We start from the raw sequence: 23,565 nt of genomic DNA on the forward strand, positions 1-23,565 counted from the left end.
GATGAAAACAGTGTTTGTGCCTGGCAAAGTGAGCAATAATAATAATAATATCAGCAGACATTTTTGACAGTGGCAGCAGATGGAAGAATGCGTTTTTGGTGCAAACAGAGAGCACTCTAATCAAGTTTAAGACATTTCTTTCAGTAGAAATACCCTTGAAAACAAAGTGGCATATACATGTACATTTAAATATGTTGCTGTCTCTCCAGCAGGTGCATATCTAGGTAGGAAAAACTCACTCTGATGTTACTGATAATACACTATATACTGCAAATATCAACAGGCCTCCTGAGATGACATTGACCTTTATGTATCGTCCCTAACTAAACTAAACTTTGATTTGCTGCAAACGACACATCTTTTTTGGTATAATCACCATCCCTCACTTCCTATGTCAGTCCCATACCAGCCTCATGAGTCATCTATTGTTGGAAGCAGAACTCGCTGTTTGACTGTTTCCTTGTTTTAATCCACAGAGTCAAAAGAGTGAGTATGAGCCAAAATAAAGTGACAGTTTCACTTTTGCAAACATACAAGTAATATCTGGGACCCTGAATATTTTAGATGTTTGGTTTAATCTTCAGCTACTTACAAAAGATTGTTAACAGTAGGCCTGACTGTACTGGATGTTGTCCCGTGCATTGGGATCTGATCTAAGATTTGGCAAGGCTGTGATAGATTTTACCTCCATTTGTCATCTTTGGAGTCACAATGAACCATAAACAAAAAGGCCAGGGGTATCAGCCAGCCAACACACCCCAGCAACAGAAAATCATTGGCTAAAACAACTCTCATGTCACTGACTGAATTAATATAGAGCATTTTTTTTTTGCATGTAAAGCTTTAACCAAACAGTTGTTTAGTGTTTAGGTAAATGTCAGTGACTAAGTCAGTAAAATGAAGCAATACAACAGTAAAGCAAAGCAACAATGGCATTTCAACATGGCATCTTTACATTGCATCAGTGGGCAGAATTCTGAAGCAATACACAACTAAAACGATAAGAAATCAGATGGGTGGACAAATACCACCCTGTTAAAAAACCTTTTTCAATTACATTTGTTCTATAACAGATGGAGCAAATTTGTACTTGCTATTGCTCTCACAGCCAAATTGTCTAATATATCTGACTATAAACCAAGGCTTCTAAGAAGCTGCTTGTCTCATCTGACCATGTTCTGTATTTTCACCTGATAAGAGATGTGAATTAGTAGTAGTAGTTTTCTGGCAACAATCAATAGACTAATCTTTTCAGCGGGGGTGTAGTGTCTGCTACAGGGCAATGTTTTTGGTAATATGTTGTGGAGACTGTTACAAATATGTGTTTAGGTAGCTCCTCATAAATTAACCTATTTTCACTCTGTTGATACATTTCTCTGTCCTGAAGACAAGTTAAAGTACAAAGATCCATCACACTCAGTCATATGTCAGTCAAAGAAACAAACAAACAAAAAAAAAAAGCAGAAACTCAAAATGTCAGTGTAGTACTAGCTGAGCAGTTAGGTAAAACATGTATCCCATAAAACTTTGCAAGTCAACAGCTGTTAAGTAGTTTCAGTATTTTTGTTTGGTGTATAACTTACACACTCAATTTGCCAGTGCTGACTCATTAATACACATTTTCTTGTTCTTGTTCCTCTTTTTCAGTCCCAGACTCCACCTCTGACCTCCACAGAGTGTTCACAACACAGCTGAGTCAGGTTGGGAAACACAGACAAGTGTTTGCAACACAGACATTTGGATCTTTTTTTGATACTTGCTTTTCTTTTATTTTCTGGAATTAAACATGGTTGCTAAGCAGCTCTGGGCAAAACGTATCAGAAAGCATTTTGAATCGGCGGTGCTGTTGAGCGATTTTTGTGGCACAGCTCATGTAGATGTAGAGGCCTGGGTACAGTGAACAGAAAACAGACTCCCTGAGAGTGTGTTCAAACCCAGAGTCAGGACCTCTTACGACTGTTGAAATCAGTGTGTAACAGCATATTTTCTGTGTCCTTTAGGAACATTGTCTGTACAGTTTGACTGCACTTGACAGTTTTTTTTAAATTAACTCCCAGATGTAGAAAATGTTTTAGATCCCTGGGATAAAGCCAAGCTAATGGCATTGCACTGCAAAATGTCCCACATGCATGAACATCAACCCTGCTTTTCCTTCATGAAACGTGCTGTAACCACTGTAGATTTTAAAAAGCACACTGCAGTTTTACTGCAGTTTTCCTAATCAACCTGACATTGTTGTATCATTCCATATCTTCCTCTCACTGTAGTGTCTCTTATGTGCAGACTCTCATATTGTGCTTTTCCTCATCTTCTTTAGTCCCTCAGTTAAAACTTCTTTGTAAACCTCTCATGAAAGAGCAACAGAACAAAAAGCAGATGGCTCCATGAAGCGGTGGGATAAAAACGCATTAAAAAAAAAATCTGTGACTGATGTACTTGACCGCAGCATTCACCACAGGCTGCTCTGTGTTATTTCACGTATCCAGTCTGGATGGCTTTTAGCAGCACAACAGCAGCCACAGCTCTGGTGGATGGCAGTTGAGCCTTTTGCACCGCTACCGTCAAGCCTCTCCAACTCTAACTCACAGCTGAGGTCAGACAGATGTAAGTCCAGCGTCCTCAGAGGATGGGGTGGACGAAAATCAAGAAGCAGTAAAACAAAAATGAAGGAATGACAGCAGGGAGGAGAGGATAGAGGGATAAGCGAAGGACAGCGAGCCGGCTGCTGCCAGGTGATGACCTTTAAAGCTCTCGAAAATCTCCTGTTTCCTGGCAGCACCTCACATGTGTGTTTTCTTCTGTGCCAGTCTGAATGAGTCAAAAGGCTGTGTGTGTGTGTGTGTGTGTGTGTGTGTGTGTTAAGTTAAAAACCAGTAGGTCACAATCCAAATTCTCAAGCAGACAGAAATCCTCCTCCCACTGCAAAAACCTGCGACAACACTTTTAAACTTCTCATATTAATTCCTGAAAAGCTTGAAAACCTGAAAAATTTACATCCAAACTTAATCTACCACATCTTCAGTGCACAGCAACCTGATGAAAACCATAATACCTAAAACACATTATTCTGCCTATTCTACCATTTGCAACAGTGTGTTAAGTCGTTTGCATTAGCGCTTCTGAGTGGTTTCAAATTGTCTTGTGTGTAATCATTCCTGCAACTTGTGTGATCTTTTGCAGACTCCACAACGCACTGACAGGATCGCCATCCAAACCTCTGCAAAGCAACCCCTAAAAAACAATACCCCCCCCCCCCCCACAAAAAAAAAAAAAAAAAAAAAAAACCCTAACAAAGGGGCAGGGTCAACTGTCTGTCCTGCTACATTCAGCGTTTTGTTTTGGCACAACTGCCGTGCAGCAGCTTTTTTTTTTTTTTTTTTTTTTTTTGATGATGCAGATACTGGCATACAGTATGTGGGCACAGCAAAGAAGAGCTGCCAGGCAGGGAGGGCATGTGTGTGTGTGTGAGTGAGAGTGAGAGTGAGAGTGAGAGTGAGAGAGAGAGAGAGAGAGAGAGAGAGAGAGAGACATCATCCAGCAAGGAAGGAAGACAAGAGACAAATAGAAGGAGAAGTTGATGGAAAAACACAACAGAAAACAGAGGCTCTCTAAAATTCCATAGGTGCTTCCAATATTTCATGTCTGGGTCATGCTCCTAGGGCGTGGACACACGACCCAACTTCAAAGCCTTCTAGCGAGAACTTGAGATCAGGCAGAATCAGCAGTATCCGGGGTGGCTAAGAATAGCAGTATCAGAGTATCATCCTTCCATCCCTCCAAGTTTAGTCCTTTTATGTTATTTTCCACAGTGCGCTCTTGTCTTGTCAAAGACTCAAGTTGCAATGGAAATTTTCGACTGAGTTTCCAACAGAGGAAGATGAACAAAGTCAGTGTCCAGTTCTTGTTGCATCAGTGAGAACTCATTTCTCTATCATGGCTTGTTCCAAACTGCAGCACAGACAACTTGTGCAAATAAGGAAGATATTATCTCGTCACATTTCCACATTGTTCACCTGTGAATTCCTCCTATCATTTTCCAGCTCTTCCAGTAGTGAGCGTTTCCTTGAAACATTTTTAAAAAATATCTGATATCGTCAAAGCCTCACGTCTGCAAAATCCATGTGTTATAACATCTAACCGACGGCGGGCTGCCAGCTTCTCACAAGTGCGGGTGTAAAGGAAACTGTATCAGTTTATTATCTATGTTAAGGTTTGTTCTCCTGACAGACAGCTGTTGTTAAATGTGAAACTGAAAAGCTGCAAATGTGCAACGCTGAAACTTTCAGGACAGGAGTTGGCCAGCGGGAATAGTCCTCAACGCTGTGAGATTTAGTTAAGTTTTAAGGGATTCAGACACTTACTCCAGAATTCAGCTTAAATCTGTGGGGGGGTTTATGTCCTTCTCAGCTTGAATATCCAGGTCCTCGCTAATTGCCCATGCTCATTTTCTGAGGCTCCTCTTAGACTCGTCTGCGAATGATCAGGCTGGCACGTCTGTCCCTGAGGAAATGTGGGTGTCGTCGTTTCAAGCTGTGTGTGTGTGTGTGTGTGTGTGTGTGTGTGTGTGAGCAGTCTGGATGTAGTGGTGCAGGGCAGGTTTCAGATCCACCGTCCAGAGCCCTGAGTGCGCTGCTTCTTCCTCCTCTTACACACATAGTAGACTGGGAAAACTACCAAACCTGCAGATGAGGAGGGTGTTTGAAGAGATAAAGTCAGTGAGTGGGAGAGAGGGGAAAGATGGATTAAATTTTGTTTATATTAATGTTAAGATCTCGTGACATTTCCACATGGATGTAATTTGATTATTCTATATTATAGTGCACAGAAAAACAGATTTGGAATATGTGAAATTAATTGAGCTGAGAAAGAGAGGATTTGAGATACTGATTCTATTAACGATGAAAATAAATATGTATCTGCCATCACAGCATGTTAGCCTGCGGCAGATCATCTGTCAGAAATACAGACACGGCAAAGAGATTAACACTAATTACAGTTCAGCTGAGGCATCAATAGTTCACAATACTGCCTGACAGGCGACTCAGAGAGTCTCCAGTTGGATGATGCTACTTGTAAATGTAGTTCCATGAAACAAAGTCAGTCACCCAGAGGGTGATAATCTGGATCTACAGCTTTTTTTTTTTTTTTTTAAAAAGGAACAGTTTACTTCTCTGTTATATGAAATAGAGATAAGCCTATAACTGAGAATGCCACTGAGAGTGCAGCTGCTTTGCTGTGTGGAAGAAAATACCTGTAATAGAGCCAAACCATTTAGCTGTTATCTGTTTACCGCTCCCCTACCCCACCCCACCCCCGGAGCTTCACCCTGATTAATGTGCATGTGTGTTCATGTGTGTAATTATGTTACCTATCACCAGCGCGAGAGCTCCAAGCACCACGACCAGCAGAATGACCACTGGAGCTATCAGCACCTTAGTGGCTGCAGAGAGAAACAGAGAGAGGGAAATGAGAATCATTCATAATGAATAAATGCTCTCTCAGATGAGATAGAAATTGCACAGTTTCAAATTTAATGGTTTGTTTTGCTACAACGTATATGAAATTTTAATGCATCCCTGTAGAATTTTGTAGATGTTTGGTCACTAGTGCATAGTTTAAAGGAGTAAATGAATGCAGAACAGATTTTAATGAAAACGATCAGCTCCATCTACAGCAAAATGTTTCACATTAAATGCAAAATCTGTGGAGCTAACAGTCCATGGCATGAGAACAGCAATGAGAGCTGTAATGGGCAAATGGTTCTTGTTAAGGGACAAATTAGCTCCCAGTTCGACAGGCTCCCTGCTGATATAACTAGCTGTAGCTGTCATGGAGAGCACAGTCAAACAGATCTATCACAGGAGTTCAAGACTTCCTGGAGGCTTACTGGTGCATAAATTTGATAACTGTGAATGGATAATTATGGCTAACATAATCTGATATGTGATGCTTTCATACTTCATTACAGAGGTTTCCTCAGTGGCCTCTGCGAGTACAGTCAGATATGAATGCCTTCTCTCATGTCGCAGCTATATGATACAGTATGCTGCATTTTGACTTTAGCTTTTGCTTTTTTGTTTTTGTTTTTTTTTTGCCATGCTAGAGGTGTGGCTCTGTGGAAAGCAAGGCCAGTCTGTTGCAAAATCAGATGGCTAAAAAAGCACTGGATTCAGCTTGAACTTTGGTTTATGACCAAATAGTCAATTCCCACCAGCCTCAGCTTTACTTTGTGTTTTCTGCTAATTAGCAAATGTTAGCATGCTAAAATAAGATGGTGAACATGCAAAACATTCTATCTGCTTAGCATCAGCTTGTTAACATTGTCATTGTGAATGTATCAGCATGATGATGTTAACATTTAAACTCAGAACTGCTAACAGCAGCTGGCTGTAGACTCTTAGTCTTGTTATCTAACACATGAAGAGGGAAAAAAACTACTCCACTGCAATTTCTATCAGTATTGCTCACTCTGATACACAATTATAATCCCCAGCTGAGTGCAGAGCGGTCTCATCGGTTCATTTTGAGTCACAGAGAGCTGAATTACAGTAAATAAGGCAGGTTAAGAGAAAGCACATACACCGGAGAGAGAAACAGTTTCACCAACAATAGTTTATTGCCACATAACTCACTGACTGCACTGAATTTAAAACCCTAAACTAGTTCATTAAAGCGAATCAGTACCAAACAACAGAAGACACACTAGCTGTATCAGTGTAAATCTCAATATTTCTGACAGCATGAGGAAAAAAAAAACTCAATCAATAGGGATTAAAAAGCTTATCGCTACAGAAGGTGCACACTCAGGATTCTCTTTCCTCCACACACCAACATACCACAGACAGACCCTCTAATCAGCCGTCTCAGATGAGGTTTATCGGGCAGATAGCGATACTTGCAGCCAAACACGCTGAGGTTGGATGTGTGGTCCCCAAAAAACCTGCCAACAAAGATGGGGGAAGATGTAACCAGAGCTGCACAAAAAAAAAAAAAGAAAGAAAGAGTAAAAGGCTCTAACCTTAGGTGTCGGTAGCGCTCTCCACAGCGATAACAGAAGTTTGTGTTACACTGAGTGCAGGTCATATGGTCACATCCCTCTGTACGCTGAATATGGATCTAAAGACAGAAAGAGGAAAAACATAGTACAGTTCTCAGCCACCATGTTCTGACAAAAAGCAGCATTATCTCAAAAAGTCAGCCACCCATTTTGAATACATCCTTGTAATATAGCCTAGCCAGCTCAGCTTATTGTAAAATGAGTACAATTCTGGCATCTGAATGCAATGCTGGCAGAGAATTCTCCTTATTTTCACACTTAAAACTATGACAGTTTGGTTCAGCATCCACTGAATGGGCACAGCAGCAATATGCATGCAGCAATACAGTTAATGGATCCTCAATGCTTGGCTGCTGTAGCTGTGAACAGTCTTCCTATAAACCAGGCATTAACTTCAGCTGCTCTCAGCCTCTTTTCCAGCTCAACACAGCATGACACCAATTTGTTGGCTTCACAGTCAAACGCGATCCTCTCACCCTGCTTCCAGAGCAGAAACTCGGGAGACACGGAGCAGCAGCGTGACAAACAAACACAGATGGAGAGCATTTGCTGCTGTGAGCAAACATTTCCCATATACCGGTAATTAGCTTAATTCATGTCTTCCTTTAGTCATCTTCTGAAATTAAATATTGTGTAGACTAACTTTGTTGTGATGAGACTGACAGATAAGACCGGGCTGGTTTTGTGTCTGTGAAAGTCTACCTGATGTGATTTTGTGCAGCAGAGACATCATCATTATTTTTTCAATATGTTCCCTGTTTATGTGTCTCTGATCTGCTGTACCACCTACACTTTAAATCTGTGTGTCCATCTAGTTCTCTATAACTCGCCATCCATCATCCGTCCCTGCTTTAATGCTTCTTTACCTTCATCGATTTATTCATCTGCATTGATCCCACGCTCCATCAGTCAACTCCTTTTCCATTTACAGGCACCGACCTGACGCCGCGGCCACAGCCAGCGATCGTCACACTCGCTGTGATGCTCTACAGTGAAAAACTGTGTCAGAACAGTTTGTATCCTCAGCTGTCCCCGGTTCTTACCCTGCACTGTGGACATTTCTGGGCGTTTCTCTGTCCGTGTTCTATGACACTCGCCCAGGTTCGTAGCAGCTTGTCTCCTTTTCTGTAGTCGCGGCATTTGAGGCCGTTGTGCCAGGGAGCATGGCATTTAAAGCACCACACAAACTGGCAATTGCTACACTGGATCTACAGTAGGGACACAAGACAGAAGACCCATGCTTTGATTACTTTTTATTGCTTTAGTATATAGGATATGTCAGCTGTGTGTGAAGTTTTATTTCTTGTATTTCACTGAATATTGCAGCAAAATGTCTTATGCTCTGCTGCTCCTCTGTGTAGCAGCTGGGGGACGTGTATATTATACCTGTCATCTTACCTTGTACTTGTGCTCAGAGTGGTGGGGGTTGTGCTTCTTCAGAGAGGTGAAGTGACTGCACTGGGGGCAGGGCTTGGTGCTCGAATCCAGCTGATTCAGCTCCAAAAAGTAATGATATTTTGCCACATCCTCACTGGCCAAATGGGACACCACCACTCCCTCCTCCAGCTGACCGCTGCACTCTGGGATTGGACAGCTGATGAAAGGTTTGGCCACTCGTACCTGGGAAGATATCATAGACATTTCACATGTGGAATCTGTGTGCTTCAAGCAACATCAGCTGTTCCATAGTGCATTTGTGCACTTTTGGTTTGTTTTAATGGTGGGTTTCTCTGATATAGACACGGACAATGGTATCAAATCTACATAGGGAATATATTCACAGCGCTGATGGGAAATAGTTAATAATTAACCAAAGAACAGAGGGAGGGACAGGCAGCTGCATGGACGGCTGAAGGAGGCAGTGGAGAGAGTGGACGTTAATATGTATCAAGACACACACACAAAAGTGCTTGGGAGTCAGTTATACCAAGTGGATCTTATCCACACATTAATTACGCAATCTGGTCACAAAGTTCAATTCTAGCCAACATTAATATCACAGGCATTTTCAGAGCCTCATGGGAAAAAACTATTAAAAAATAGAGCTAAAGAAGATAGTGTGCAAAGGTTTGCACTCTTGAATTTCAGCTTTTCATGGAGTGTAAGACCAAGGTAAACATTCCCAACTACCCCAAAATGCCCAAGACATAAAATTTCTACTTAAACAAAAGGTTTCAATGGAGTCATACAATGATTTACACCTTCAGGGCCATCTTATTATCTGCACACAGGTGCACACAAGTGATGCTCTCACTTTAATGTGAACTATTTCATAATCTAAACAAATAAAATCATTTATGATACTCGAGTCAGTGAATGTTTCACAGTGTCACCTGCATTTATGTATTATTAGTAATACTTCAAACTATCAAAGAACAGACATTTTCTGTCATTAAATTCACACATGGGTTCAGTAAAAACCAAAGAAGTTCAAATGTGTGTGTGTTCAGATTTCACTTAGCTTTACCTATGATTTAGTATCACAGGTAAGATTAGAGCAACACTAAGCTCCACCGTGAACTTCCCTTCTGTTTCCTTTTTCCTCCCAGGACATTTCCTCTTCTCTAGTTCCCTCTCCCTTTTTCTTCCTCATTTCATATTTCTCTCTGTCTTATGCTCTCTCTCACTTTCCTACTTTCAGTCCATCAAAGCCAATGAGATGAGTTGTGCTGACACACGATAAGGTATTTTGTCAGTGTGTGTGTGTCTATGAAAGAGTATGTGAAATGACAGCAGACAGAAAGCAAAGAACAATAGCATTGGCCTCTGACGCTGTTACACCTAATATCCCCTGCAGCACGTGCACACACCCACACCCACACATGCACACACACACACACACACCACACACACACACCACACACACACACATGCACACACACATGGACTAAAAGCCTATTACATGATTATGAAAATGTATCCTCTGCAGGCATGAGAGCTGTGTTAGTATTGTTGCCACAACACTGACGCTGTGGTGACCACTGCCAGACTGGTTGGACAGGTTCAGACTGCTGCCACACTCCCTCTCTCTTTCTCACATACAAACGCACATCACTGTGTGTGGAGTGTTTAAAATGTGGGTGACTTTGTTCTGAATTTTCACTGTTATAAGATAAAACATAATCCATGATTAAAACTGTAAAAGAATTAAGCTTATAATGGGCACAAGGTTGCCCCAGGACAGTGGAGACTGTAAGCTCAGCCAGAACTAAAACTAGTGCTAGCGTCAGAGTGCAGTGACAACGTAGTTTGGCATATCTGAGGTTTGTGCACCTTGTGTGTGTAAACCTTATAGGAGTAAAATTAGGATTTGATCAAAAATATATTTACATATTTGTGATAGGGATAAAAAAGAACAGCCAAATGGATAAACACTTAGGTAAGAGTATTTTTAAGTGCCATATGAAGGTAACTGGAGTTGCTTGAGGTTCTTCAAGATATTTCACCTCTTATCTCATCCTTTTTGAATGAGAGGTAAAACATCTTCAAGAATTTAAGTTGAGTTCATTCATATGCACTTAAAAATACCATGACCTGGATGACTGAAAATCTTAACCGAGATATAAAAATAATGGATAAAAGGCTTAAATAGTTAAAGCTAATGTATTTAAACTGTTTTAAGAGTTAGACAGCAGTAACAGATACACAGTTGAAATATCTAAAAGTATGCCAACCTGACCAAAGCAACATAAACAAAGACAACTGAATCATATCAAAAACGTTACAGCACCAATATCCACTTTATATTATGATACTGTTATAACATCCAGTAATATATTCATAACAACTTAACAAGTAAGAAGCTTACTCATTACTCATTTTCCAAATGAATCTATAAGCATCTGATACATGCTTACATATATGTAATATGTAAATATGTTCAAACAAGCAAAATGATCAGATACTAGATCCTCATTTATAGATTTAAAAATAAGCCCAGATAATAAGCCTGTATTGTCTTGGTTTAAGGAGGTTGGTTAATAACAAGTAAGATACTGGTTTCATCCCTGGCACAGCAGTATGGTTAAAAGCAAATCAGCTCAATCCAGCCTCCTGCATCCTTCTACCCTGCCATCCTTGCCCAGGTGCCCTAGAGCAATGTACAAAATCCCATCTAAAGGTCCCTTCTCTGATCACATACTGTGATCTCTGACTTAATGTTTACTGTACTCACTGAGGGTTAACACCAAGTGTGTAGCTTCACTGTAGTGTGCAGTACATTAACAGAAAAAAAATCCACCTGCACAGGATAGTTTACATGACCCTTATCTCATTCTCTGTGTGCTTATCAAAGAGTCTGCTTGTCTCTGTGTTTTTATGCTTATCCATGCCTTGCTATCAAAGAAAAATAATTACAGACATAAACTAGTCTATGTGACTGATAAAAACTGTTTTATCAAAACAGATTAAAGCAGATTATTGCTACAGTAGCAAGGGCCTAGGGCTGTAACTTCTCCCCAACTCATAAAATATCAGTGACAGGGGACGCTTACAAAGTTTATCAAAACTGGGATTATATTCAGAAGATCGCTGACTGGCACCAGTACATGAGCAGGGCACTTAGAGACAAAAAACCATCCATCATAAAACACTTAAGCTTTGGTAGGAAGCAGCGATTGGCAACGTGCCTTTCATTGTCCCTATTTCAATGGCAGCTACACTCCAGATTAATGGAAGTAAGTGTTTCATCTATCAATTATTCATGGTCTTGATGTATCAGTGCAAATGATCAGGATCAATGAGTGAGATCTCTGACTAGACAACACTGAAAAGACCTACAGGGAGAAATCTCTTGTAGAAGAAGCTGCTGAGTACCTCCCCGGTAAACTAATTCGACTGGAATGCATTGTAGCCACAGGGCATGTTGTGTCCTTATTATGACTCTGTTTTGACTGACTTAAAAAATTACTTTGCTTAGGTGTGCTCTCTCTGTGTACACCTAAAACACACTGCTGGGATGCTCAGGCATATTTTTTTGTCATACACAAAAGGCACTTTGGGAGGCTTAGGAAACAATTTAGTGGAAGGAGAGCCAAGCTGAAGTGCACACTTGAGCTTTGCTGGATGGTAAACGGACTAATACTGTACAACAGAATACAAGTACTCTGTCTGAGTGTGGAGTCTTCCTTAAATAGGTGAGCCTTGGAGAAGAAAATTCTTCTTAATAAGCCAAACAAAGTCTGCTATTGTGAAAAGCATTCCTGCCCAGGTCCCAGTTTTAGTGCGAGATGTGTCAGTGACCCAGATTCACAGAAAAATTGTTGTTATCACAAGATGAGGAGACCTGCAGCTGCTGAGCTGTGACATTTTAATAATAATTACATAAAACTTTCTCCTAATTAATAATGGAGAGCTCATTAAGACTCTTAATCCAGATATTTTTCTGAAGCATTTGAGATATGTGGGGTCAGCTTGCTGAGGAGGGATCAGAGTATTTTTCCACAGTTCCCAGAATTTGTAGCCATGCCCCTGCCTTGGGGTAAATAAGATAACACAAGAGAAGTGTGACAGAGAAGATGGTTTGTGTGTTACAGCTGCTCAAGAACACCTCAAGCAGCTGCTGACTGATTCAGCAGTGCCTGGTTCTGGGACAGGCTCATAGTCATCACTCTTGGCCACCCTGCAGCACTATATTGTACACCCCCCCCTCTCCCACACACACACACACACACACACACACACACACACACACACACACACACACACACACACACACCAACCTGGGAGCTGACGTAGAGTTTCAGACACTCATCGCACACGGCCTTCCTGCAGCAGGGCAGGGGTGCGATGGTTTTGTCTTCCAGGCACACCCGGCAACTCTGCAGCGCACTCTCCGCACCGGCCTGCTCCCTGTACAGCTGATGGGATATGTCCCCGAAAGGGTCCACCAGGTCGTCCAGCGTGTACAGCGTTGGCTCAGGACTCGAACCCGCTTCCCGCCCCGTCTCCGAGCCCATTTCTGGTGCGTCGGACGCGACTGTTTCATCGTAACGGTTTACGATTTCAACGTCTCTTCGGTGACTGTCGTTGGCGATGCAGTAAACAGTGCAGTAGACGTGTTCTTTGACGCTGATAGACTCGTCTAAACTTACTGAGTTGCTGTCATTATCACACATATGATGGCACTGAACTACATGTGCGTCCGAGGTTGTTAACTCGCTCAATGTTGGCTCGTTTTTGGTCCCGGCTTCGCCCGTTTCTCGGTCCGACTTTTCACAGTCGCCACATTCACTTCCATGACCGTTAGTAACGTCGATGTTAACATTTCCCTGGTGGTTTTCATGCTCGGCGCCGCACTGCATCCGACTGCTCGTACTTAAACGGAGAGAGGGAGACTTTGAAACCCCGAAATTCCTCCTCAAAATCTCGACAGCGCTCGCCCTCCTTCTCTCTCCTCCGCCGTTGCAGTTGTTGTTGTTGTTGCCCTCCGCATCCCTCTCCTCCTCCTCGCCGCTCCTCTCCTCCGACTCCCCCTCTCCCCCGTCGAGCGATAGCCGAGACTTCGACCTGGTGACACGTCGGTTTAAATCTCTGACCGGCCGCTCAACTTTACCGTCCGCAAGGGAAGTTTCCGTCGGGTTGCGGGACAATCTCACCCTCCCGTCCTCGAAACTACTGATAAAACTCGGCATTTTACAGGCGTCAGCTATCGGTCCTTCATCTTCCATCCCCGGTTTGGCTCTCCCCATCTGGCGAGCGGTTCTCCCCCACCGGACGGACCTCTGCCTGTCTCTCTCTTATACAACTCCTACTACCAAAACAAAACAAAGCAGGCAGCTCGATGCTTCCGGGTCTCGTCGTCAGCATGCGGGAGAGCAGCGATAGGCCGAGGGGAAGCCTAGTGGTGGACTGAAGCCCTGGCAGATGGACACGAGCGCACAGGCAAACATCACAGTGGTTACACAGCTGTAGTGTGGCCAAGGACGGATTAGGCTGGAACTGGGCACAGAACGCAGCTGACGCGGGTCTACAGAATCCCTGGGCCTGTTCACACTTCACTGAGAGGGTGACCACAGGGACCAGCGACCCCTTTCTGTCCCCGGGCCTCTGTACGTTAATCTGGCTCTGTTGGTGGCAAAGTGATGATTGTCTCTTACATAAAACACGTGTTTTATTAATAGTATGTTATTAATAATTCAAACAATTTGTTATCATGGAGATGTGTACAGGGCAGCACAGTACAGTAGGCTACTGCTGGAGCTCACTACCTGTTCTAACAGTAAACTGAACAAACTACCCACTGAACTTGTAAGTTCTGAAAAATGCTTGTGAGTGGACCTTGACTTTGAATTGTTTATACTCTTTCCAAGGTCAATAATGAAACTTCAGGTTCTTGTAACATATAAAATTTGTAATTTTGTAAACAACTCTTAGTAAAACTAAACTGTAGTTAGACCACTCAAATGTACAGAGGACACAAACTGAGTTTATTTGCCTGTACATGGTGCACATCCAGTTTCATATGAAATTCAACGTTCTCCTGTTGACTTTCTTGTCAATAGGTGGTGCAGGTAGGACTGGAACTGCAGTTCTGCAGCTCAGTGATGCAGTATTTGCTGCGCCTGGTTATGGTGGCATCACATCAGTAAAACCATACTTGCTAAGTTTGTGCTGTTACTGGTGGTATAATGGACAGGGACAAAGCCTTTCAGTCGGTGCTTGCTGGTTGAAGCACACATGTGCACATCTGTCCAGCCACTGACCTTGAGCACTTGACACCGAATCCATCAGCTTAAGTTGTGTTCATCTACTAGAAAAAGTGATCCTGATGACACAAGAAATTACATTTTGCTATAATTATTTTCACTGTTATTATCATTACTGGTGGTAATAGTAGCAGCTGGTTAGTTGCAGACTGCACAGTATCTGAAAGGTTGTAGATCTATCACTGTTCCTGGCATCGCACATGCAATTCTCATCTCCATAAAGTCCCCATTTAACCAGAGTCCATTTCATTTTGATGGCAAAAGTGACACTTGAACACTAAAGAATGAAAGTAATTTGGACAGACACATTTTTAGTTCAGCGCTGTTGGCACAACTTTCAAATAAACCTAACTGGGGCGCCTGTAAAATGGGTTGTTAGCTCTGTTACAATTCCTCATTAATGCCATAGGGCCACACGGTAATTAGTTTGCTTGTCCTGGCTGTGCCCAATTGGTTTTAGTGGAGAATGCCAACAATGTTAAAAAGCCTTTACAAGTGCGAGCCTCAGCTTATTACATAAAGCCAGAAAACCCTTCAGACGTTTTCACGAGTATGTAGTTCCATGCTAAAGCAGGTCGGAAAGTGGGTATTGTGTGCTGTCTCTAAATAAATATTTAAACTACTTCCAACCTTGAGTGTTTACTCCATCATAAACTCAGCTGAATGCATCTATAAAAAGGGTTTGTCTAACACACTCCAGAGGTTTTTAGTCTCCTGTTATTTGTTTCATGTTTTACTTAAACACAATTATTCTCAGGGATTTAAACACTGAATTTACCTTAGAGCACTGGTATTATTTCCTCGGCAAAGTAACAATAGACATTGACTTTGGATGTGTGTCTGCGTATGAGTAAGTAAATACTCTGTGGCCCGTCAGGACGTGCAAACTGAACTGAAAGAGAAAGCGATCAGGGTTTGGATTTTGCCCTGAGCTGTGTTTTAAGATCCCGTTTCAGTGGAGAGCAGGTTTGGCTTTATTTCAGTCATTTTAGAAAGTGTATTTTCTTCACAACTGAAATACTGGGCAAGAAAGACACCATCAACCCCAAAAGGAATAACTTGGACTCTGAATAAGATGTCATTTGCATGCATAATGTAGCAGATATAAGTAATCCCAGTACAGAATAATGTCATCAGAGAACAGAGGACACATTACAGACTTTCCTTCTTCACTGTCTACTTTATTCCCAACTGTCTAGTTTATTTACAGTCAGTCACCTGTGGGAAAACCATCAGAAAAAGAGAAGGAGTTAAACCAACATAGATGGTTCCAGTCAGTGGTGAACATTAACAAATCAACCCAGAGCCACGGAGAAATATTGAAGACAGTTTTTTTTCCCTCTGGCGGTTATCAACATATTCCTGCACTGAAGTGCAAACAGATTGGTAGTTTGTTAATGTATTATGATTATGCGTACCCTCTGAGCTCATTTGAATCAATTTAGGATTAAATGAAAGCAAATACAGAGACTTGGACAAACTAAACTGATTTTCTTTACTGTCTACTACATACAGTGCCATGCTACATAAAGTCGCTAAGCTAGTGGTGGAGTGCCTCAGGGTTCTGTCACGGGTCCTTGACTTTTCGCTCGCTTGATTTTCTTACACGATCATTCACTGGAATTACTGACATAATACTTCTTTGCCATTTACAGATGTGTGCCCATATTACACTAATTGAACAAATACCAGTGACAATAAAGAGATAAAGACCCTGAAAACATATTTTATCAATCAACTTTTTAAATAAGTGATGGGCTCCTACATGAACACAACATTTCTTGCCAAAATTAGGGTTATTTCAACTGAGGTTTCTGTAAATTCCATCTGCCTCACTGGTTAAGTGCAGGTTCAGCTGCAACAAGTGGTGTCACATGCTTCTGAGCACCAATTAAGAGTTTAGCAATGTTAGAATCAAGAGAGTGCTAAACTCTTAATAAATAATTATAACTGAAAGAATTTATTTTTTAACTTAAACTTTGATTGTTGCTTATTTAGTAATAAATATTTTAGATAATAGACTTTAAACTTTGACTTTTAGGGGGCTTTAAACTGTAAAACACTAACAGTATTTCTATAAAGCTGACAGTGCTAACTTCGGTTTAGCAAATGCAAAATTTTTTCCCAGATTTTGTGAAAAACAGACATATTCCCCCTTATTATTGATACATTTACTCAGCACCATATTATTAATTGTACGAGTACACTCTTGCAACAACTATAGCTTCAGAATGGAGTAGGTAGATATTAGAGAGAGATCATGTAACTTTACAACAGCTTGACTAAATGTTTATTGTCACTATTCAACAAAATAATGTCTTAGCTCCAGTGTTTTTTTTTTAACACTCTCTATGTACAGAAGAGCATTTTCAGGTCTACAGACAAAAGCTGTATTCACTGTTCCAAAGTCTAAATGAGATCAAGCAGCGCTGAAGATAAATAATGGACATGAGGATGGTGTCTTTATTATTATTATTACTTTCAAATATATTATTACTGTTGTTATTGCTGCTGTTCATTAACAATCTTTAATTGTTCTTCCTTTAATTTGTGTTGAGTTAAGAGCAGGTTGTGGCTCTGCAGGTTCTGGGTTAAGTGCTGTTCAGTTCACCATGACACAGAAAACAATATACTGTGGTACAAAGTCTCTCTCACACACACATCAGACACACATGCGATCACACACACACACTCACTCACAGACACACATACATATTTGGGTCATATATCTGAAATTCTTTCTGTTTCGGCGTGCATTTGGCTCCAGTCTGTTAAATCTGATGGACTGGTATTTAGGTTGACCTTGATTCCTAAGTGCCAGATAATATTAAATTGATCCGACTCCATCAAGACAAATAAATTAACCAATAAATTCACCTTTCAGTTCATGAAGTGTCATTTGCTAATGACACAACCACCTATCTTCTTCAATTAAGCTTCTAAATAATGGATATATGACCCTTTTCACAGTTCCTGATTTGAATTTTCCAAAGAGACACTTCATCTGCAGCGTTTTTATTTATTAAAAAGCAATATGTGGTGTCATTTTAACTATCTGAATGTAAATTAATAATGTAAAGTTAATTATGCGCTGAAGTGAAAGTGAATTTCCAGCCTTGACAGGATGTTGATGAAAGAATTATAGACTATAGTGCAACTAATTCTCTTTCCTCCCATTCTCTTCTTACTCTCTCATTTCAAATACACTGTACAATTAGAAGAAATAAAACATAGTAGTCCCACTTGTACACAACATCATACATTAGTAGTCAACTAGAAAAAACAGTAAACACGGCCACATGTGATTAAAAAACGTCTAGAAGTTTCAAAGTTACATTTCATCGTTTTACATTGTAGTAGCTATTTTTCTCCTTTACTTGGCAGACATTTCAGACTGTGTTATTTATAGAAAAATCACAAAGTTCACATTTAGGACTCTTTGAAGAGAGTTGAGGAGCATTCAACAAACCAAACAGTTCCCACTTTAAGTAGCTAAGTTAGTCACACGCAGCATGAGATTAAATATGCAACAGTTTGGAAACACCTCATGCAAACACACAAAATGATGTTTCTGTCCTCCAGAGTGACTGTCAGCGGAGCCTGCAGAGCAGCGACTCTGAATGTTACCCACAGAGTTTTGTAAAAAAAAAAGAAAAAAAAAAAAAAAAGAAAACAAACAGATAAACTGCTGAAGATAACTGGCAGAGAGGGGTTAGAGGGTGGACTTTGAGATCAATTTGTAGAGGGAAATGCTCTGTTAGTCCATCCTTATGTCAAGAGAAACCACTGTCCCCCCCCCCCTAAAAAAAATGCTCCTCAACAGACGGAGAAGGCCTCGAACTTTTGGTCCAGTGATTGCAACACAAATGCAACATGTTCAGCCACATTTCCAGAAGGGAGCAGTCGATTTTCTGGACAGAGTAAAACAGAGAAGCCTGCTGGCCGTCTGGAATGCAAATGTGAATTTTTCGATCTGTTATATCTTCACTATTTTTTTTCTTACATTGGGAACCAGAGAAAAGTGAACCTGAGACCCATTATTTTTGGTCCCAGTCTGTGGCGTTCGGAAACCAGGCTTCACAGACGTCTATGTGGTGACACAGTTGGCACTTTCAACATTAAAATTCGAGTAGTGAGGTGAAAAGGAGGGGAGCTTCTGAGTCTCTGGCATTTCTCTGGTATCATTTTTGTCCTCGTTAGTCTGCAGGTGAGGGTGGATGCTTACAGTGTCAGCCTCTGTTGTTTCCTTTTCCTTTCGTTCACCAAGCTTTGTCATCTCACCAGTGGTTTGAGTTGCCATACATAAACAATAGTAAAAGAAATACTAATCAAATAATTGTCTAACGTAGAGGCTTCTCTGTTCCCACATGATGTCGTCGCCACTTTTCAGCTTTTTCATCACATTTTTTTTAAGATACAAAAATGCCAATCCATGACAAGATTCAGGCCACTTTGACTGTGATTGTCATTTCTGTAAAGGGTGTGTCTTTTCTCTCTATGGAGGCATTGCCTGTGGAGGATTCTGGCTGCTTTTGAACTATTTCTGTTATTAAAAAGAGCTGGATGCGGCAGACATTAAGGCTGATTGGGCACTTTATCTGGCTTCCAGCATTTTTTAAAAATATAATTTAAAAAAAGGAACAACTTGCCTGCTGAAAGAGATGGGTGGATGGGAAACTGTTGCCTGACCTCAATCACTCTTCTGTAGTTGTTTTCTCTGTCATGATCTGTCTCTATCTCGTCTACCTGTCTGTCTTGGATGGAAGACAAAATATTTAGCCAGCAAGAGACCAAAGAAACACATCTGGAACAACTGCCCTGTCTGTATTAAGATGGAAGAAAACACCCTATGGCCTTTGGGACGCTGCAGCTAAAAAGTGTCTCTCTCTCTCTCTCGTCTCCTGTCTATGTCCCAGTCTGCCTGTCTATCTTCCTGTTGCACAAGTTCAGCCTTTCTGCCTGACAGACAGAATTCCTATTGTAAACATTGTTAAGATTCACATTAATAGTATAAAAGTTATGCGGTTGTATATCTGTTATAGGAATGTGTATGCATGTGTGAGTGTGTGTGTGTGTGTGTGTGTGTGTGTGTATGCATGTGTGTATTCCCGTATGCATCTCTTGTGTGTGTGTGAATGTGTCTGCTTCCTGTACACATGCACATATGTGATGATAATATGTAAATCTACACATCACACTGTTATTTAACATTCAGAGTCTTTGATGAAACAACAGAGTAAAATGTGTAGCGTGGTACTCGTGCTTGAGTCCAGCCTATTCTTATATCAAGCCTCTCTATCTCCATTCAAATGCACCATAAAGTAATCTTAGAAAAATTAAGTCTGACATTCCTTGATCGGTAGCCTTGTTAGGAGATGCTTAGTCAGTTTGGTTGAAGTCCGATTTCTAATCTATCAGGCACAATGAGCAAAAGAGTTCCAGAGACGGTTCAACAGGCTCTATTGTTTACACAGGGATGTGTCTCTGGGGTTTTTTAAACTCTTTGGTCAGGCATATCTACACTTGAGAGCTGGTAGATACCATAACACTTGAGAAAGCAACTGATTTCTGCAGTAACATGAAGGAACAGGGTTCCATGTTGACACATCTCTGACCGCAGAAATCCATGAATTCTCACTGGAAGCCTGAAGAAACACAACACAACCAATGAGCTGTGGCCTCTTTGCATCCCCTTTGGTTTCCTTCACAATGCAGATATCCAACAGCAGAAGAGGAGGCAAGTCATTGGCTCCAGATTGTGCCCCTCAGAGTCTGCCAAAACATATGTCCTGCAGTTACCACAATCAGCCACACGAGGCCAGTGTTTCATCAGGAACAGACCTAACTACATTAAAAACAACAGACAGGCAGATCAGGGAAGCCTTCTGACCAAGTACTAGGGGGATTTGTAGGTTGAATTGCAGAATATTTTGGTGTTATCTGTATCCCTTCTACTTGTCTGTGTTTCAGTTGTTGTTTATTCAAAGACAGTTGGAGTAGTAAAAGCAGGATGTTAAGCAGTGGTGGTTGGTAAGGCAGCACTCCTGGGTATATCCTGGGTTTACTTAGACCTGAGGAGAGGAAAAGAGAGGAGATGCTTACACAAAATAGTGACAGAATCCCTTTTTGTTACTTTAGTACAGATTTAAAGCTAAATGAATGTGTTAACCTCTGAAACTGCAACTGTTCATTATTTAAAGACATGCAGAACATGTACACTGTGAAAAAAAGGTTTTATGTAATTTTAAAGCTACTTGAAAAATTTGAGGTATAATCGAAAACACTGAAGGTTAAGAGGTTTATGATGAAATACAAAGCAGGGCATTTGCTCCGTATTCGTCCTTGATAAAATAATTCACTGAACAACATAATGTTGCTTGATGAGAAGATCAGAAGCACTTGTCCTGTGTATTTTATGAAAGATAATAACACTCAAGAGACAGATTTAACACTCTTATGGGTTCTCTGATACTTTCCCCACCAAAATATTAAACATACAAAAGAAGAAAAAATCAGGAAAGCAAGGGAAAAAAGCTAATTGTTTATTTGGTCAAACAATCAATATCAGTGTTAATACAGCGTAAATGACAGAGATTTAAAGTAAGACTATGCAATTTTTAAAAGAGGAAATAGCACATTCTTGCTCTAACAAATGAAATGTATCCTCGAAAGTGATTAAATGCACCATTGCTCAATTCAATACACTCATGAGTTGTCCTACAGTATTTGTAATTTAAAAAATGAATTTTAAAAAATTATTAAAAGATTTTTACTATTATATTACATTGTTTTATCTGTATATTATTATTAGTATCAGTAGTAGTAGTAGTAGTAGTAGTAGAATTTATTTGTATGTGTTGCTTTTGGAAAGTATACTTATCTCTTTTACTCATTGCAATGCACAGAGGTAACACGTTTGTAGAGGTCAACAGTAAGTTGATCTAAGGGTTTTTTCTTTTGCAAAGAAATGCATATTTCTTACAAAAGTCTGGAGGCGGTATTGTAAAGTTACTTGTGTGTGTGTGTGTGTGTGTGTGTGTGTGTGGGTGAGCGGGTGGGTGGTTGGGTGTGTGTCTTCACAAGGCAGGGAGGGAGAGATTTCCTATGGGATGGTACAGCTGATGCTATTTTATTGGTCCCTCTGGCCAGAGCCAATAAACACCAAAGTGAAGGGACAACAGCTGGGGAACAATGATAGCATATTGATGATGTGTGTGTGTGTGTGTGTGTGTGTGCACGTGTGTATACATTAATGTGTGTATAAGCACAAGCCGTCTATCAGCACATTCACAGTGTGTGCCTAGATGTTTGTGTGTACAGTGCACAGTGTTTGAGTATGTATGTGTGCATCTGTGTGTGCATACAGCAGATATGTGTATTCATTCTCCTGCTCTTGTGTGAGTGTGTGTTTGTGTTTGCAGCCATTATCTTGGGGGTCGATGATTTATGATCTGTGTTATGGCTTCCACGGGGGACATATAAAACTACAGAATGGCCCTTTATTGCCTTTCTTCTTTGTTTAGTCCTATGTTTCATCCATCACTCTGTTTCTCATCTTCCCTCTCTCTTTCTCTCTACTGCTCTCTCGCCCATCTTGATCTCAATTCCTCTTTGTCCATCCATTCCTCCCTCCCTGTCTGTCTGTATCTCTCTCTAATTCGTTCCAGCTCTTCTTTCTAATAAAAACAGTTATTGATAACCTGTCGGCTGCACATCAGTGGAATCACCATTATTCTGTCTTCTTGTTTGTTACAGTGGTGTAGCTTTTGCTGTATTGCTTGGCGCTTTCCAAAGGATAAAGTGAGACCGTGAGATTGATGCTGGGCTGTCTAAGCCTGGACTCAGACTCATTTTATGTTAACCTATTGGCTCTTAGACCTAAGAACAGCTGAGGATGTCTCTGAAAATGGAATCCATGGCTTGAGTCTCAGGAAATCACCATCTAGATACAAAATAAAAGCTTCCAAAACAACAGAATCCATTTTATAACACAACAATAGTCCTCTGGAGGATGCCTTTCCCATTCACTGTGGGTGAAACAGTTCACGGCTAATTATGAAAAACAGCTGCAGCATGAATGACATCAAGGATACAACAGTTTTCATCACATACCCCACCTTCATTTGCAGCTCATGAGGGGAGTGATAAAAGCGCTACAACAGTGATAACTGATGAGACCTTGGGCTGATAAATGATAGGCCCTTATGCTGATACAGTTTGCTGTTGATGGTGGGGCTGGATGACCTGTCAGCCACCTACTTGCAAATCTAAAACCTATTTGCTTTTAGGAAGAGTCAAGACAGCAACGAACACAAACTATATTTTTTTCTTGACATTCACTGAAATGTTACAATAAAGCACTTATGGACAGACATGTAGATAAATAAAGAGCACAACTATACTTACATGTACATGGGCTGTAGTTGGAGGTGGGAGGTCTTCTGAGGCCCCTGATAACCATACGAGTCGAACCCTCCTATAAAATCAACTGCACAAAAAAACACACAAACAAAAAAATATATATCAATTAGAGAAAACATATGCTCAACTGGGAACCTCCCACCACAGATGATTCACTGCATTAGGTTTCCACACCTACAGAGATCTCAACAGTACATTTTGTACAACAAACATCACCTCTATCACTGCTCTTGACACTAATCGGAGTTGTAGGCATGAAACTGCTTCGAGTGAAAATTCGGCCTCAACCGTATGAAAATCCTGTGATGCAAATCTAATTCTATTTTTAGGAGGAAGACTAAGACTTATGCAGTGATATATTTATGCCTTGAGAATACTCTT

General features: G+C 40.9%; 2 protein-coding genes across 2 annotated transcripts in view; both read right to left on the minus strand.

The window, feature by feature from the left end:
- Window positions 1-4,481: 4,481 nt before the first annotated feature.
- On the minus strand, window positions 4,482-14,591 carry rnf217 (ring finger protein 217). Its single transcript, XM_018696165.2, has 7 exons — window positions 12,778-14,591; window positions 8,456-8,677; window positions 8,101-8,265; window positions 7,019-7,116; window positions 6,837-6,940; window positions 5,369-5,440; window positions 4,482-4,679 (listed from the first exon to the last, which is right to left on the minus strand). Exons 1-7 carry the CDS (start codon window positions 13,744-13,746, stop codon window positions 4,600-4,602), a joined length of 1,710 nt encoding a protein of 569 aa, XP_018551681.1. The 5' UTR covers window positions 13,747-14,591; the 3' UTR covers window positions 4,482-4,599.
- A 3,816-nt stretch (window positions 14,592-18,407) lies between these two features.
- Window positions 18,408-23,565, minus strand: part of nkain2 (sodium/potassium transporting ATPase interacting 2) — a 72,414-nt gene continuing 67,256 nt past the window's right edge. Inside the window, exons 6-7 of the mRNA XM_018696149.2 lie at window positions 23,170-23,251; window positions 18,408-20,834 (exon numbers count right to left, since the gene is read on the minus strand). Coding sequence (XP_018551665.1) covers window positions 20,825-20,834; window positions 23,170-23,251 — 92 coding nt within the window. The 3' untranslated portion in view covers window positions 18,408-20,824. The remainder of the gene's footprint in view (window positions 20,835-23,169; window positions 23,252-23,565) is intronic.

Source organism: Lates calcarifer, linkage group LG7_1 (genome assembly GCF_001640805.2).
Source record: "Lates calcarifer isolate ASB-BC8 linkage group LG7_1, TLL_Latcal_v3, whole genome shotgun sequence".
Lineage (NCBI taxonomy): Eukaryota > Metazoa > Chordata > Actinopteri > Centropomidae > Lates > Lates calcarifer.